We start from the raw sequence: 17,075 nt of genomic DNA on the forward strand, positions 1-17,075 counted from the left end.
CACGCGTGCGCACACACACGCACACAGACAGAGACGTGGCGCATTTATAGTTAGATAGAAGTTGACCCAAAGTGCTTTCCATTAAAAAATCATCAAACATCAAAGAACTCAAAATTATAGAGACCACAGAAAATACATTTAAAACAAAATTGAATCGACTCCAAATTTAAAGTCTATACAACTCTGCTTTAGATTTGAATTCTGACTCCATATAGTCCAGTCTCTATTACTACTGCTCTGCCACTCCAGAACCATATGCTGAGGCCTTCTAACAGAACAAAGAAAAAGACTGTATATACCAGGAACAGAGAAAAGGACTGAAAAAGATGGAACAATTTAAGAATTTTATTTCATGTTTTATTCCTTCATCATTTACAAACTTTTGAACATTCCAAATAAAGATTTCCTGGACGCAATGTTGCTTACTAGTGTTTTTTTTCTTTTTTTTCTTAGATCAAACCAAAGTGTATCCACATATATACTTAGCAGAGCTTTTAAGTACGTGAGAGTTCAAAACTTTAAATATAGGCACTGGAATAGCTTAAAAGGGACAAACGTTTTGAGACGAGAACGAACGCATGTTCAAAGGCTTTCCTCCGCAAACTAGTGGGAGTTGCATTTCAGATAATAAGCACAAATCCAACATAATAAAAAAAAAGAAACAACAAAAAAAAAAGAGTCCTGTATATTATGAAGAGCAAAAAAATACAACTTAAGCCGTGACACAGGCTTCTGGGAGCGTAGCGGCAGCCCTGTGTGTATAGCTATACGCTGAGCTTTCAGACCACAGGAATGGTGCTATTTCTGGAAAGATCTGTCCCTCCATTGAAAGAACTGAAAGGCAGCACTCTCTCTCTCTCTCTCTATCTATCTATCAGCGTGACATTGTCGCCTGCGCCGCCGGCCGTGGGCGTGGCCTGCTGATTATAGAGGATGTCCAGCTGTGTGCCGCTGCCGAACGGCGGCAGTCGGAAGGCGGCGCAGTACATGCAGTAGAGGTTGAGAGCCACCGCGGCCAGGAGAGGGAACAGCGTCAGGCCCGAGCCCAGCCCGCGCCAAGAGCTGCACGCGTGGAGGCTGAACCAGTAGACGAATCTGAAAATAAAGAAATAAAAAAGTTGTTCTTTGTATTTATTTCAAGGACCCCCCAAAAACTCTGTACAAATGAAACCAAATGGGACCCTTGCAGACAGTGTAAGGGGCCATTTGGAACCCCCTACACTTTTTTGTTGTTGTTGAGTGGTGCAACCACTCCAAGGAACAGCAATGTCCGTGTGTCTGTGTTCACCTATCTATGTGACGTGTGTGTGTCTGTGTTCACCTATCTATGTGACGTGTCTGTGTTCACCTATCTATGGGACGTGTGTGTGTCTTGTGTTCACCTATCTATGTGACGTGTGTGTGTCTGTGTTCACCTATCTATGTGACGTGTGTGTGTGTGTGTGTTATATGTGACGTTAATGAGCACCAGTATATGACCATTAGTACCAGTAGGGGGGCTGTTTTGCCGGAAACAGAGAGAGGGATAGTGCTGCACTGTTGCCTGCTAATGAGAGAGAGAGAGAGGTGTGGGGGGAGTTGCACCACTCAGTTCACACGGGTGTGATTTTTACTTGAGAGAGCTACTTTCAAAATGACCAGCTCAACAAGATCTACCCACCAAAAACAATAGTACGGTATACCAGTGCTGGAAATATTTTTTTTTTAAAATGTACCAGAGGGGGCTTTGGAATAGCAGCACTGTCGTCACTTGTTAGACAAAACGTACTTGGAATGAGAAATAGAGCTGACAGGCCCTTTTTGATGTCAATCAATAAATTCAAGTTAATTCAAGTGGCAGATGCCAGAAATATGAATTATTTTAATTTAAATTATACATTTTCAGGGGCATGCCATGTGGCACCCTTTGTGATCTACTGGTAGATTTGGGCACTGTTTTATGATTATGGGTAGTTTCAACCAAGCAGTCTGATTGGTCACAGACATGTCCCCTAATGCCCATAAAGTACAGTTAAATTACAAACCAAAGGAGCTAGTAAGTGATCTCCCTTGTTATCTCCTGTGTTTTAGTCTTATATGCGTTACTATGGAAGCTGTTGCATAAATTCTGCTCTGTCTGGATTTACACTTGGTTGTGTGCGGCCTTGTACCCACCCACCACATTCACATAGTTTGTATAACGCAGCATAGGATGTTTGGTATGACAAGCGCACAGCGGCACTCTCTCTCCCCCCGGCCTCGTCACTTTGTATCTCACCTTCAGGGACAAATTAGCCTATTGGGCCAGTGGGGCCGTGAGCCAGGGGCCCTTGGCTTTCAGGGGCCCTTCGGGGGAAATTGGACCGTGAGGTACTAGGTTTGACGCCCTGGAAAGGGCTCCTGGGACCCTCCATTGGCTGTCGATTTTGTTAAATTTAGGTTAAAAAGATGATAAAAACACGAAAATGTCGCTATATGGGGGCCCTGCAAATATTACCGGACCCAGGGGGCCCTCGTGGGGGGGGTTAACCCATTCTGAACGGGAACCAATTTTGGTGTTAGCAACATGTTATGCTTTAGCTATTGAAAAATAGCAGATCTACAAGCCCATATAGCGCGCCACTGAGTGGCGCGCTACGAGCTTGTATAGGTCTGCTATTTTTTTTAAATCGATTCACGACTGACATTTTTTATAGAATCTGATCTCAGGTCAGAATGGGGTTAATCAGACCACGTGTGTGTCCAGTGGAAAAAACTCGTATGAATCTGATCTCAGGTCAGAAGAATGGGTTAATCAGACCACGTGTGTGTCCTATAGTGGAAACCTCGTATGAATCTGATCTCAGGTCAGAATGGGGTTAATCAGACCACGTGTGTGTCCTATAGTGGAAACCTCGTATGAATCTGATCTCAGGTCAGAGTGGGACTCACCTCCCCAGGACGAACATGGCGGCCAGCACGGGGACCAGCCTCAGCTTGTCCGCCTGGTCGTCGGGCAGCAGCGCGGCCAGGGCCACCAGGTTGAGCGCGTACAGGACGAACAGCTCCAGGGACGCCGTGACAAACAGCCGGTGGAGGGCCCACCGCCTCGGGAGGAGCGGCGGCCCCACCGGGTCCAGAGACGCGCTGCAGAACTGGCACACCGTGCCCGCCAGCATCGCTGGGGGGGAGAGGAGGAAGAAGAGAGGGAAGCAATATAAGTCAGTGGTTCTCAACCTTTTCATGGATCGGAAAAGTGCGCTCCTCCACCCATCGACCGCCGTGTTGAGTGGTCAGATAATGGTGGGCCGCGTCGCGCGTGCGTTTTCAGAGCATGTTTATCTTAACCCATTTTGACCTGAGATCAGATTCTAAAAATGTCTTCTACGTCCTGACAGTTTTCTGAAAAAGCTATGTTTTTATGTCAGCCGTTCTTCGATTTTTCAAAAATAGCGATAAAAAGCGATAATTTGATCGATTGTGTTCTGGCGGCTTAGATATTTGGAACCAACGTAGTATGCTTTAAGTTATTATTTACCGGTGGTGTGATGTCACATTTCTTCGAGGTTGCAAAGAATAACCGGTCTTTTGCCCCGATAATTATGCGGGGGCCCACACACACACACACACACACACACACACACACACACACACACACACACACACGCGCATATTTGCTATTTCTGGTGAGCAACACAGTCGCAATAAGACAGTATAAATCAGCGTCCGGGTGTGCAGACTGCAGACCGAGACACATCTTTAGAAAGTCAACATTTTTAAACCACCCAGGAATGTGGTTCAAATGTGATTGGCAAAGATTACGTTCTTCCACCGGATCCAGGGAAGCTAAGTGCAAGAACTGGCACACTGCGCCACGCCAGCATCCCACGGACTGGGAGGACAAACGGAACGGGAAGAAGAGGGGGCAATAAATCACGTTAGCGTCTTGAAACGACGACGTAGCGTTTCCACAAACAGCTCCAACTTTCAGAGTCCCAGCTATACTTGATCCTGTCTGACGGGCGGCATACTACTTTGTTTCTTACTAATGTCACAATTTGCATAAAAACTGCCGGTGATAATAGGGCCTGCATGTCATGTGCACAAATACAGCCTGCTCATGCATGTTTTGCCTGCCGGGTTTTATTTGTTTGTTTAATGTAGCTACACACCTTCAGATGAAATGTTTAAGTGTGTTTTTTCTTTTTTCATACTCACGTGGTAGTGAATATTTAGAGTGACTAATAATGACTATGAATAAAAAGAAAAAGAGAGGATGAAACACCTCTGCACACAAATTCCTAAAATAATAATAGTTTGACATACATTCTATTTAGCTTTTTATTAAAAGACTTTGAGAGGAATGGGATGGGTATTTATTCTTATCGTTTCGTTTTTGTTTTGTGGATGTGCAGCTGAGTGCTGTTTCTGGTTTGGCGGTTTGTTTTCGGGTTTAGTTTTTTTCTGCTGGGGAGCAGCCATGCTTCTGACTGGGGAATCCATAAGAACCAGGGCAAAGTCCCTGGCCTATATGCAATACAATGTGTTTCTTCCTTCTTGAAGGGTTAGTGAGAGGGCTTGGGGAGCGGAGTGCATTTTGGTAACTGGGGCTGCTATATGCCCTGCCAATGTTGAGTTTGCACAGCTGGTGGAAAAAGTACAAGTGTCAATACTGCAATGTAGAAACACTCTAGTAAAAGAGTAAAAAGGTCCGGTTCTCAAAATTGACTTGAGTAAAAGTGCAAAGGTATATTGGCATCAAAATATACTTGAAGTACCAAAAGTACTGACTCGTTACACAGAACGTCCCGTTTCACACTTTTACATCCTTTGAAAATAGCATATCTACAAGCGCACAATGCTCACACAATGTGTTGCAATGAGTACAAGTGAGCAAAAGTACAATATTTGCCTCTGAGATGTAGTAAAATAGAAGTAGAAAAATGGAAAAAAAATAAGAAATCACACAGGTGTGAACTGAGCGGTGCGTGCGTAAGGCAACAGTTGTTGACTTATGCAGGAAGATTGTAAAGACCCCTCCTTACTACTCACTGGGGGTTCATAGGTCATGCTCAGACCGACACACACACTGACACAAAGTCAGTGTTGGGGGACCGCAAAAAAAAAAGAAAGGCACTTAAGTACAGTAATTGAGTAAATGTACTTATATACTTTACCACTGACTTTCCAGGCATGGTTCTTAAAACACGCCCGCGCCGTAGGCTTTAATTGCTTTTGATGTTTTTTGCCTCTCCTCGCCCTATCCTTATGGTTACAGGTTAGTCGGGGGAAGATGATTAAAATACTCAACGAGGACATAACCCAGCGACACGACGACAGCGCCGGCCTCCCTCTCATTGTAGTTTCCATTTAAAGCTCCCAGATCAAAGGAAGGGAAATGATGGTCGTCTCGAGAAGAAGGGCCGGGCCGGTGCAACTCTCTCTCTCTCTCTCTCCGTGCTGTCTTGAGGTCGATAGAGAGTATACGCAATTAACCCATTCTGAACGGGAACCCATTTTGGTGTTGGCATCATGTTATGCTTTAGCTATTGAGAAATAGCAGATCTACAAGCTCATAGCGCGGCATCGAGTGGCGCGCTACGAGCTTGTACGGTAGGTCTGCTATTTTTGAAAAAATCGAAGAACGACTGACATTTTTAGAATCTGATCTCAGGTCAGAATGGGTTAATCAGACCAGTGTGTGTCCAGTGGAAACCTCGTATGAATCTGATCTCAGGTCAGAATGGGTTAAAGAGGAGACGAGACATTCAAACATTCCACGACATGGAGGCTAGACAACCTGAAATCTCCTGTTAATCTTTATCCCGGGTTTTTAATATGAAGGGATAGGAATCGAGGTTGTTTGTGGCCAAAAAAAAGTATACACAGTATACGGACCTTCTACGTAAAAAAAGAAAAACGGATTTATATAATCTAAATATTCATAATACTGAAAGTCTGAAACTCTGATTATACAGAACATGCTAGTTTTGTTATGTAGTTAAGTTATAGCATCCTTGCGTTAAGCTCTACATGCGAATTATACCTTTGGGTCGAGTCAGCTTTTAGTACAACTACTCTATACGCGTGACCAATTCGTTGGTTACTTATTATTCCATTGAGACAATCTCCTCAATAATGATTGATTTATACGTGGCTGCATCTCGCGCGATCTCCCAAGGTCATAACGTGTTGTGTTAAGGCGTTGTTCGGATGATTTCTTTGTCGAATCCGACCTTTAGTTATTTGTACGTGATTAGATTTCTTTTTTAGTATAGGACATCGTCGTCGATCTGTATATGGGTTGCCCAAATTGCAGTGTGATGCGTATAGCTTGTAGATCTGCTATTTCTGGCGAGCATCACCAATGTATAAGCTACAAATCGGGGGCTTCAGTGTCCAAGCGTCCCGGGGATGAGACACATCTTTCTTTAGGAATGACATTTGAATGACATTTCCCAAACCTACCTTGGGAATGTTAACACATTTTGCGCGGGAACCCCTTTTGGTGTTAGCATTATGTTACGCTTTAACTATTGAAAAATAGCAGATCTACAAGCTCATAGCGCGCCACCGAGTGGCGCGCTACAAGCTTGTAGGTCTGCTATTTTTGAAAAATCGAAGAACGACTGTGACATTTTTAGAATCTTATCTCAGGTCAGAATGGGTTATAATCAGACCAGTGTGTGTCCTGCAGTGGAAACCTCGTATGAATCTGATCTCAGGTCAGAACGGGTAAATAATAGAGTGTGATCGTGCAGGTGATCGCAGACCCTTACCCAGCAGGATGGGCAGCGCCGCCACCACGCAGCAGCACAGGGCGAAGACCAGGCGGCTGGACATGTCGGGGCAGTCCGGCGGTCGGAGGGGAACGTGGTAATAGAGTGCATAGAGAATCCCCGCCGAGCAGAGGAGCGAGGCCAGGCCGGAGCACAGGGCCCGAACACGCCCGCCCCCGGAACTGCAACAACGACAGCAGCAGCGGCGGGGCGGCGGCCGTTGGCTCTCCGCGGCCTCCACCGTGGCGTCCTCTTCACAAGTCCCCGCGTCCTCGTGGTGTGTGACGCCCCCCGGGCCCCACGCCGTCAGCTCCACACAGCCGTCTGCCGTCGGCCCGCCGCCTATCAGCGGGCGGCCCTCGTCGGTGGACTTGGGGCTCCATCTCGCCGCGTCCATGCCGTTGGGAATGACGGGAATGTCGGGGGCCGGGCGAGGGGTGAGGCTGCGATCGGGAGTGCTGATGCGGTTTTCCGCGGCGCTGTCCGGGATCGGAGTTCCGTCATCCGGCGCTCCCTCCTTCCCCCCCTCGTCGGATCCCGGCTCCTCTGAGGGGCTGACGCTGGGCTGCTGCTGCTGTGGAGGGCACGGTTCACAGCCTGCAAAGCACACACAACCAGCACAATTGAAAAAGGGCTCCAACTATCGATTTTTTGCTCCGTTGATTATTTTAGTAATCGAGAAGCGTGCTTTTTAATTTATATTGTTTCTCATGACGAAGCAACCACTAAACCCGACTTTGTCGCACAACATTATCATGCAAAAACTAACTAACTCTCCAACATGTTGCACGGTGATACATTGTGAGCTTGTAGATTAGGCTAATTTCACTAGTTTAAAAAAAGGCTCTTCGCCTATAATGATATGCCCAAAATATAGGAATTGATTATTAATCGAACGGTTGCACTCAAAACTATATTATTCGAAGCATCCACCTTCCTGCATTCCTATACGTTCTCTCTCTGTTGTTCATCTGTTCATGGAACTATTAGGCCATTTAACCACATATAAACCCTTCATTGACCCCCAGGGGTCTATACTAACTATAGGTCCCCCCCTCCTTATTCCTTCTCTATACACCAAATAGACCATCTTCAAACTTCTGGCTTCTAGATCTGTTTATTATTTTGGCTGAATGTTCGCCTGCAGATTAGAGACAGGACTTTGGGTTCGTGTGGTTAAAGTCACTACAAACACCCTCTGATTTCCACGTCTCTCTGTGTGTTTTCTAGGAGGGTTTTCGGGACGTTTTGAAGAGACGGAAGGATAATTTCCACAGGCTGCACCGTCTGAGGACTGGCTGACTCACACACGGTGGTGGGAAGTAACTCAATACATTTACTCAAGTAAGGCCTCCTGTACTTAAGTACTGCTTACTTTGTTCAGTATGTACTATTTTAAATACTTCTACCCCATCTTAGATGAAAATATTGTACTTTTTACTCCACTACAATTATTTTTGAAACATTTGTTAGTTACTTTGCGGATTTTGATTATAATTACCATACTTACTGGCTATTTTCAAAGATTTTCATACATAACGTTAAAAAGAAAAGTGAAATGGGGACATTACAGTACTTTCACTTTTGGTATAATTTTATACTTTTACTCAAGAAGTACATTTTGAATACCAGACTTTCACTTGAACACTGAGGGCTCCATTTTCGTCACCGCTAAACCCCTTATCCCTAAACTTTTATTTTTACTATTTTGAAAAACATTTTTGAATAGTTCAACACACGTTGTGAGCTTGTAGACTGGCCATTTCAACTATTCAAAAATATTTTGCAAAATAGTAAAAAAAAAAAAAAAGGCAAAGAAGTTTAGGGATAAGGGGTTTAGCAGTGACGAAAATAGAGCCCTGAGTGTTTCTACATCGCAGTATTTCTTCCCTCCCTCCCTCCCTCCCTCACTCACTCACTCACTCACTCACTCACTCACTCACTCACTCACTCACTCACTCACTCACTCACTCACTCACTCACTCACTCACTCACTCACTCACTCACTCACTCACTCACTCACTCACTCACTCACTCACTCACTCACTCACTCCCTCCCTCCCTCCCTCCCTCACTCACTCACTCACTCACTCACTCACTCACTCACTCACTCACTCACTCACTCACTCACTCACTCACTCACTCACTCACTCACTCACTCACTCACTCACTCACTCACTCACTCCCTCACTCACTCACTCCCTCCCTCCCTCCCTCACTCCCTCACTGCTCTGTTTGATGAACTGACTTCTCCTCCTGCATAATGAATGAGAGTGGTCTGGTATTCCAAACATGCAGCTGGTCATTCTGGTATAATGCTAGGTTTCATGTGGTTAAGAAGAACCGTTTGAAAAGCCATTTCTATACTCTCTAGCATTTTCAGATCCTTCCAGCTGCTTCTTCTCAACTCTAACTCATATGTGCAGTCATGTTATACTGTATATTCATGATTTGGAGTGGGTGTATTTATGTTATTGTCTACGCTGTTTTTGCTAAAAGCACGAAATTAATCAACTTGAACCGTATTCACTGTAAAGGTAATTACACGTTGGAACAACAATGTGGAAGCCAGTACGATATACTGTATATTATATATCGGTTTGAACGATATATCATCATTTGACTTTTTCAAAGATTTTTTTTTTTTTTTTTTTTTTATATTTGTTTTATTTGGACCAAAGCTATATTGTTTTTATCCCCCTCAGCATAAATGTTTATACTTTCGTTATTGTTTTTTGTTCCTTTTGTCTTTCAAAGATTTTCATACAGTAAATGTGATGGATTGTGAGTAGAGCTGGGTTTTTTGTAATTTTCTACTTTTGTAAAACTTTAATCAAATCTAAAATTCTCAGATATATTAGAATTGATGTCCTCCATCTTAACTCATTTAGGCCTGACAAAAAAGGCCTATATATATCACTCAATATTTCATGTCAAGGACCCCCAAAAAATGATCTGTAATTGGCCTCCGACCCCCCCATCTGAAAATATGTTGTTCCAGGGACCTCCCCAACAAAAGCAAAGATTTGAGTTAAAAACGTTTGGCACATTTTCACGACTTTAAAAAAGATAGCAGACCTACAAGCTCGTAGCGCGCCACTCGAGCTTGTAGATCTGCTATTTTCCAATAGCTAAATCCCAACACAACGTTTAAAACACCAAAAGGGGGTTCCCTATAACCCAAAAATGTGTTTTAACTCACTCCTGTGCAGGTTGGTCGTCCCTGCTGCTGCTGCGTGGTGGTGGTGGGGGGGCGCCACCGCCGCCACCACCGGCGCCACGGGGGCGGGGTCAGCGTCCTCCTGCAGGGAATGCTGGGAGCCGCCCGTGGCGGGGGAGTGCAGGGACGGCGGCGAGGAGGGCGAGCAGCGCAGCTCCTCCACGGAGGACTCGGGGCTGTCGGACACGGGCGCCAGGGAGATCTGCGTGTCCAGGTCCAGGAAGGGCGAGAAGGACAGGCGCGCCGGGTCGATGTCCTGCAGCTGGTTGATGATGTCGCTGATGGACTCCTTGACGCTGTCCATCTCCTTCCCGTTCCCTCCGTCCTGCGGAGGAGGAGGAGGGCTAGCGTGTCCCGCGGAGCTCATAGTCACGACGCCCACACACACACGCGCGCACACGTACACACACCTGAGGGGAGAAGATACATGGTGGTATAATGTCTGTGAGGTGCTGTGTACAAAGAAGCTAACGCACACCAAACCAAAAGTTGTACACACAAAACTGTAGAGGAAATCTTGAAAAAACAAGAGGGTGGGCCGGCTGGCCGCACACGCCAATAGCCAGAGTGCCAATATGTTATTAGGACAGCAGGTATAAGACACAAATTAATCCAACGTTTCGGCGGGTTAAGCCTTCATCAGGGAATGATGAAGGCTCGACCGCCGAAATATTGGCACTCGTCTCTAGCTCACCCTCTTGTTTTTTCTGCAATGTCTGTGACAAGACCAAATATTAACCAGGCCGGTAGTAAAGGGAAGTTTGGCTTTACTTTACAATACATAATAACACAGCATAGAATTGAATGGTTCCTTGTAGAGAAATTGAAATATGAAAGATGCTGTAAGTGACACAGAGTTAGTGTCGAAGTGTCCTTGAGCAAGACACTGAACCCCTAATTTGCTCCTGATGCGCTGGTTGGTGCCTTGCATGGTTTCCGCTGCCATCGGTGTATGAATGTGTGTGTGTGAATGGGTGAATGTAATGCACAATCTCTGTAAAGCGCCTTGGATGAAGGCGCTATATAAATGCACCATTTACCATATTTTATTGTTAAAAAGGTTAAGCTCCTGGCTTTTGGGTGTTTTATGCGCTATAGGGGGCTCGTTTTTAAGAGAGTGGCTATAGCATCTCCCTTTAGGGAATACAGGGTGAGAAATTCAGACTGAGAGTATAGAAGCGCTTGCTCCTCTACGTGGAAAGGAGCCCAGCTATCCACACTTTTCCTGGGCTGTGTGTTGTGCTCCAGTTCCTGTCGATTTGATCCAATGAAAGCCAATGAAACTGGTCAGATGACCAATGATATCCAATGAAATCAACAGGAACTGGAGCATCACACACAGCCCCAGGAAAAGTGTGGATACACAGAGTGGTGGTTTGAGCATCTGGTATGGGCGCTTCCTGGGCGTCTCATTAGGGAGGTCCTCGGGGGCAGACCACAAGGGACCAGATGGGGGGGATTATTATATCACTACGCTGGCCTTGGAACGCCTCGGGATCCCCCAGGATGAAGTGGCTATAATGTGGCCCGGGGATAAGGGGAAGTCTGGAACTCTCATGCTGGAACCGTTCACTGACTCGGCTCCGGATAAGCAGATGAAGTTTGAACCCATTAAAATTGGGAAAGCATCCGTGTCGTCATTTTTGAAAATTGTGTGTTTGTTTTTTTTTATAATTCAAATTTGTTTGTTTTTTTCGAAACTCGTACAAGATCTATAGGTTCAGTTACAAAATAGCCAGTCCAAGAAACATAACGGTTAAAATAAAAAATGAATGTCTCTTTCATTTTGCTTTCCCCGTTCACCCTGCCCTGCAACATGTATTCATATGATGTTATTTTGATCATTTCTTCATTCCATTCTTTAAGCCCAGGTGTTCTAGGGACCTTCCAATGACGCAATAGTATTCTGGCAAAAGTCCAACCTTTATAATAGTGAAATATTGTTTAGATATGCCAGGGACAGCAGTTCTGTCCCCTCCTAATAGAAAGAGCCGAAAATTGTGTTTTGAATCAGATTTGGATTTTGACACAAATATTCACTTCTGGGGGTCTCCCTGGCACAAAACAATACTGCATATCAATTTAGAAGGCATTTGTAGAATGGGTTAAGCTCTAAATTGTGCTAAAAAGTGCTATAGTATTTGTTCTGTAACAGCTCTACATTTTCACAAAGAAAGTCTTAGTGCTACTGTTCCAATGTGTTGGTCTGGTCATGTTTGTTTCATCGCTTCCAAATTAACTTTTTTATCCTATCCTATGAGTTCTCTCTTCTGTTCCGATTGGATGAAATTGGTATACCACATGAAAATGTATTTTCTGAAGAGCTGTAGAATATATATAGCTATTTATCAAAAATAAATCACTTACAGCACCTTAAACGTAGAAGAGAACCACGTGAGGGAGAATAGCAAAGAATATAAACTTTCCTGTGCCCTGCATCACAATAAGCCTTCATCACTGACTTAGAACTAGAATTTGAAATCAGTTCAATGAAGTAAAACGCCACAAAACTCAATGAGCCCATGCATATAATGGAGCTTTCACGTTTCAATATCTCTACAATCCAGCCCAAACCATCAAAACTTTGTTATAGGTCACGAGAATGGATTTAACACAGTCAGCAAGTGGACTGTGGTAATGTTAAACAGTGTTGGATTATATTTTAAAACCCGTTGGACAGGTTGGATAGATTATATTGTTATTAGTAGCCTATCTTTTTCTTTTACTGTTATGACTATTTTTTTTTATTATTTACTGCTTTCTTGTTGCTATTTCTTATTGCTCAGCTGCAATGTTGAGGAGCCAACTTGTATTATGGGAAGTAGACCTATATGCCTTTTATTTATGGAAATCTTGAATCTTGATTCCCAACAAGGTTTCCGAACAATTGGGGAAATAATTATTGTTTCAAAATGCATGACAACAGGAACATTTCATGATTATATATTACATTATGAACTATATAGGCCTATATGTATTTGTAGGCCAACAGGTATAGATATATACATCCATGAAAATTGGTATGTCACAAATGTTGCCTGGTGGCTATTTGATCGATTTTACATACGATTTTGCATATCTATACGAAAGTAAGTCATACCTGTACCTGTATATAGGCCTACAAATAGTCTTGATCCAAGGCTAATGTTTTGCCCAAACTTAAAATTAGTGAAACGTTTTAAAATGATCGGCTTAAAACGTTTTAAATGTAGACTACACACGAGTTCTCTATAAACGTATATGTATCAGTCAAAATAACAGGAATAAGGAATATACTTTTAAGTTTTTTAACCACGTTGAGTTTTATTTGCATTTCAAAGAGTCTGGCCAGCCCTCCCTCCCTCCTACTCCTCCATGTGCCAGACTTGGATCTCTTAAACATCTGGGGATTGAATTTGCAGCAAAAAGCAAGACTTTCTGGTGCAGCCATGAAGGGGCCTGTGATGATCTGAGGAGCCAGATGCACGCCAAAGTCTCTAAACCAAACACACGTCACTGCGAGGACCCATAATCCAAACAAAACACCACTTCATACCATGTATAGTCTTTCAATTAGAGGCCATTAAGGTAAAGTAAAAGGGAGATAAATCTGCGCTGATCCAGCGTGGATGGAGAACAAAAATAAATGACGAATTTGTGCTCCGTAGTCCGACGGTTTCGCGCACAAGAAAAGAAAGCTGATCAACAAGCCCACGACGCGTCGCTAGACGCACGCGCGGTGAGCTTGTAGATCGGCTATTTTCGGCAGTCGCGCCGCAGTCGCGCCGCGGTCCCAACATGCGTCTGCTCTGTCTGGTCGCGCGTTAAGAAAAAACCCCGCTCTGCCGTGGCTTTTTAAAACAAGCTTTAATTATCTTTGTTAGAGAGAAACAAAGTTTGAGATGATTTCAATAACCATAGCCTATACAACACAGCACAGACTCTTAATATAAAAATAACCCAAGTGGAAGGAAATGGTTTTATGCAAAGCAAGCTGCAGATATATATCGCTGACTGTAGCCATTCAAAGGTCAGAAATTAACAGTTAATTATTGTCAGACTGCGGATGCGGCGATAAAGTACCTTTAGAGAATAAACACAGCAGCGTGGAACATATACACACCACTTCCCCCCCCCCCCCATCCTCTCAGTTAAAAAAAAAGATAAAGATATTTCTTGGAATAATTACAACTTACTTTGTAGCCTACGTTGCAGGGGATTTGACTTGGAGTTGCAGGGGGAGAAAAAAAAACACTAGTCCAGTTGGGTCGCTGTTCAGGCTGTCCCTCCCCCTCTCTGTTCCCTTTTTGTCTTCCTCCACTATCCTCAACTTCTGAATCAAATTTCAAGACGGACAAAATACTACGCTCCTACTCCGAGCCTCCGCCCACACACACACACACACACACACACACACACACACACACCACACACCACTGACTGGGCCTGGGGTACCATGTCAAACTACACCATATGGAGCAAATCAATCCACGCACGCACGCACGCGCGCAAACACACGCACACACACACACACGCACACGCACACACGTTGCCATGTCTGCTTAATTAAGCGACGTTGTGCTTTATTCTTCCCTGTAAAGTTGCTTGTAAATAGTTGCTGTTTTTCTTTTTCTTTTATGATAACAGTCACAGTATACACTTTATTTGACTTTTAAACAGCATCACGCTGAGGAAGGCCTACGGGCCGAAACTACTGTAATAAACCTATAATATAAACAAAGAATCCTAAAATGGATAAAAAGTGAGTGCTGACATTCCTTTCTATAGGCTATAGTGGCAGCCTATACTGTAGACTAATATTGACTATTCGTATCAGCACGTGTACAGGCCTATACCCCCTATTCTTATTGTGAACTACTCAACTGTACTCTCTACAAATAAACATGTAATGTACTAGAAATAATTAAGAAAATGTACACACAAAAGCACAAACAATAACAGAATACAACTAGATCTGCACTCTGTCGAGTGCCTATACTTGCTTGTTGCACAAGCAAGCATAAATGGCCTACTATAGTGTGCAAGCAGAGCGCGCAAGTACTGTCGACCGCTACAAACTGTCAAATCTCAGCTTCTCTGTGAAGGAACGTTTGAAATGTTGAATTATTAGGTTTAGCTATTTAAAGTAGTGTTATGAAGTATGGTACAAGTCTCCATCTATAAAAGAAATACAGTTTTATCGATTTAGAATTATTCTGGATCCATTTTTAGTTTCCCAAAGAAAAATTAATCATCGATATCCGATGAAAAAAAAGGTATATAAACTGAAATAAAATATGTTATCACGTATACAGTATAATTATTTATTATAAATTGTCAATTGCTTTACATTTACTTATAGTGATATTAATACCAAATGCCTCTGTGTATATGTAATTTGTAAGTTGATTAGCGGTATAATGTGCTTACTTTGCGCCACTTTTGATGCGTATGCACCGTACCGGCATATGACGTCAGGGTATAACTAGCTCTCAATGATGACGTAATAAAGATGTGGATTAAAGGACCCAATGCCTTCGATGGTGACGTATATGTCGATCAGTGTCGGGTGGATTAAAGGAAATGTCTCCATGTATATGTAATTTGTAAGTTGATTAACGGTATACTGTGGTTACTTTGCGCCACTTTTGATGCGCATGCACGGTCCCAGCATATTTTGATGCATACGCATCGACTATCGTCCTGGGCGAAAGTAGTACTTGCGCGCAAGTAAATATGTCTCAATTCTAAAGTGTAGGCCTAGATGTTGTTTATTTGGGCTTGCTTCCTAAATGTTGATTAAACCAGTGGTGCCGAAATATGTATGTCAAGTACCCCTGCAAATTAATGCATTTGTTCCCCAACCCTCATCCGGAAATATGTTGTGCCCCCCCCACTGCCCAGGGAGCCCACATATACCAGATTTGTGTTGTTGGTTTGAATGTTTCAAAAATCGTCCAAATATTCAACAGGCTCGTTTTCATAGACCTTATGCTTATTTCTCTCGCAAAATCTGGCAACACACAGCTGAGGGGGAGGTAAGGGGGAGGGTAAGGGGGGGCTCCAGTTGTTTCCATAAAGAAAATCTGCTTCTTCAATTGGCACCCAGTCCCCACACACACACACACACACACACACAGGCCCCAGTCTGAGTCACGTGAAGGTATATAGAACCCTTTCATAATTACAACTTCTATAATGTAGCGGCAGCTGCAACCACCACACACACACATTTGTTTTCTTGAAACCACATTAAGCCGTGTGTGTGTGTGTGTGTGTGTGACACACACTGTGTGTGTGTGCGTGTGTAGGCCTACTTCATTGACCGGAGTCAGCCAGGGATCTATTCTAGGACCCTCCCCCCCGTTTTCCCTCTACACTAAATCTCTGCGTAGAACAGCTGATCTACAAGCCCACATTTCCTCCCAGAATATGGAGAAAAAATATATTATATACAGTTAAAAAAAAGACCATGTGTTGGTTTGTGTGGAACGGACCCTTTGGCCCCAGCAAAGACAAGGCTGTGACATAGCTCGACTGTAGCCTAACCGTAGGCCTGTTTTATATCAGCACTTCGGTCAAAAATAGCCAATCTACCAACAAGCTCACAACACTGCTTTGACACAGCTTGTAGATATATAGACTATTTGAATATCGCAGCCTTTCCCCTCTCTCTCCTTTCTGGCGGGCTATCAACGCACCCACCCAGGTGCCAGGTCTTGACTGAGTGATTTGTAAGTAAGGCACATTGGAGGAGAACTTCAGAGAAGAAAAAAAAGAGGGGGAAAAAAGAAAAAGAGGGGGTGGAGAATAATAGGCCCTCTGACAATAGCAGCCTTTGTGGGACGGCCACATATCACAGGAGGAACCTATTTGAGGTGGAATAGGGTTTCAGGGGAGAGGCGGGGGGACGGGACGGGGCTTCCTCTGTAGTGTACACACAACACAACACAAAAACTATAGAATGCACTTTTTATGACAAGTAGTTCTTTAACTTTTCCATGCCATGTGGTCCTTTCCCCAAGGACCCCTGGATGACCTCATTTTTAGAACCACTGCTTTATCTCTCTCACACACACACACACACACACACACACACACACACACACACACACACACACACACACAAACACAAAGAA

At 43.9% G+C, this 17,075-nt stretch overlaps 1 protein-coding gene across 1 annotated transcript; it reads right to left on the reverse strand.

Moving 5' to 3' along the window:
* Positions 1-330: 330 nt before the first annotated feature.
* On the reverse strand, positions 331-14,301 carry LOC308319797 (uncharacterized protein). Its single transcript, XM_080769984.1, has 5 exons — positions 14,133-14,301; positions 9,940-10,367; positions 6,738-7,334; positions 2,911-3,139; positions 331-1,095 (listed from the first exon to the last, which is right to left on the reverse strand). Exons 2-5 carry the CDS (start codon positions 10,322-10,324, stop codon positions 864-866), a joined length of 1,443 nt encoding a protein of 480 aa, XP_080626110.1. The 5' UTR covers positions 10,325-10,367; positions 14,133-14,301; the 3' UTR covers positions 331-863.
* Positions 14,302-17,075: the final 2,774 nt, after the last annotated feature.

This window comes from Protomyctophum bolini (genome assembly GCF_963924005.1).
Source record: "Protomyctophum bolini genome assembly, chromosome: 8".
NCBI classification, from domain to species: domain Eukaryota; kingdom Metazoa; phylum Chordata; class Actinopteri; order Myctophiformes; family Myctophidae; genus Protomyctophum; species Protomyctophum bolini.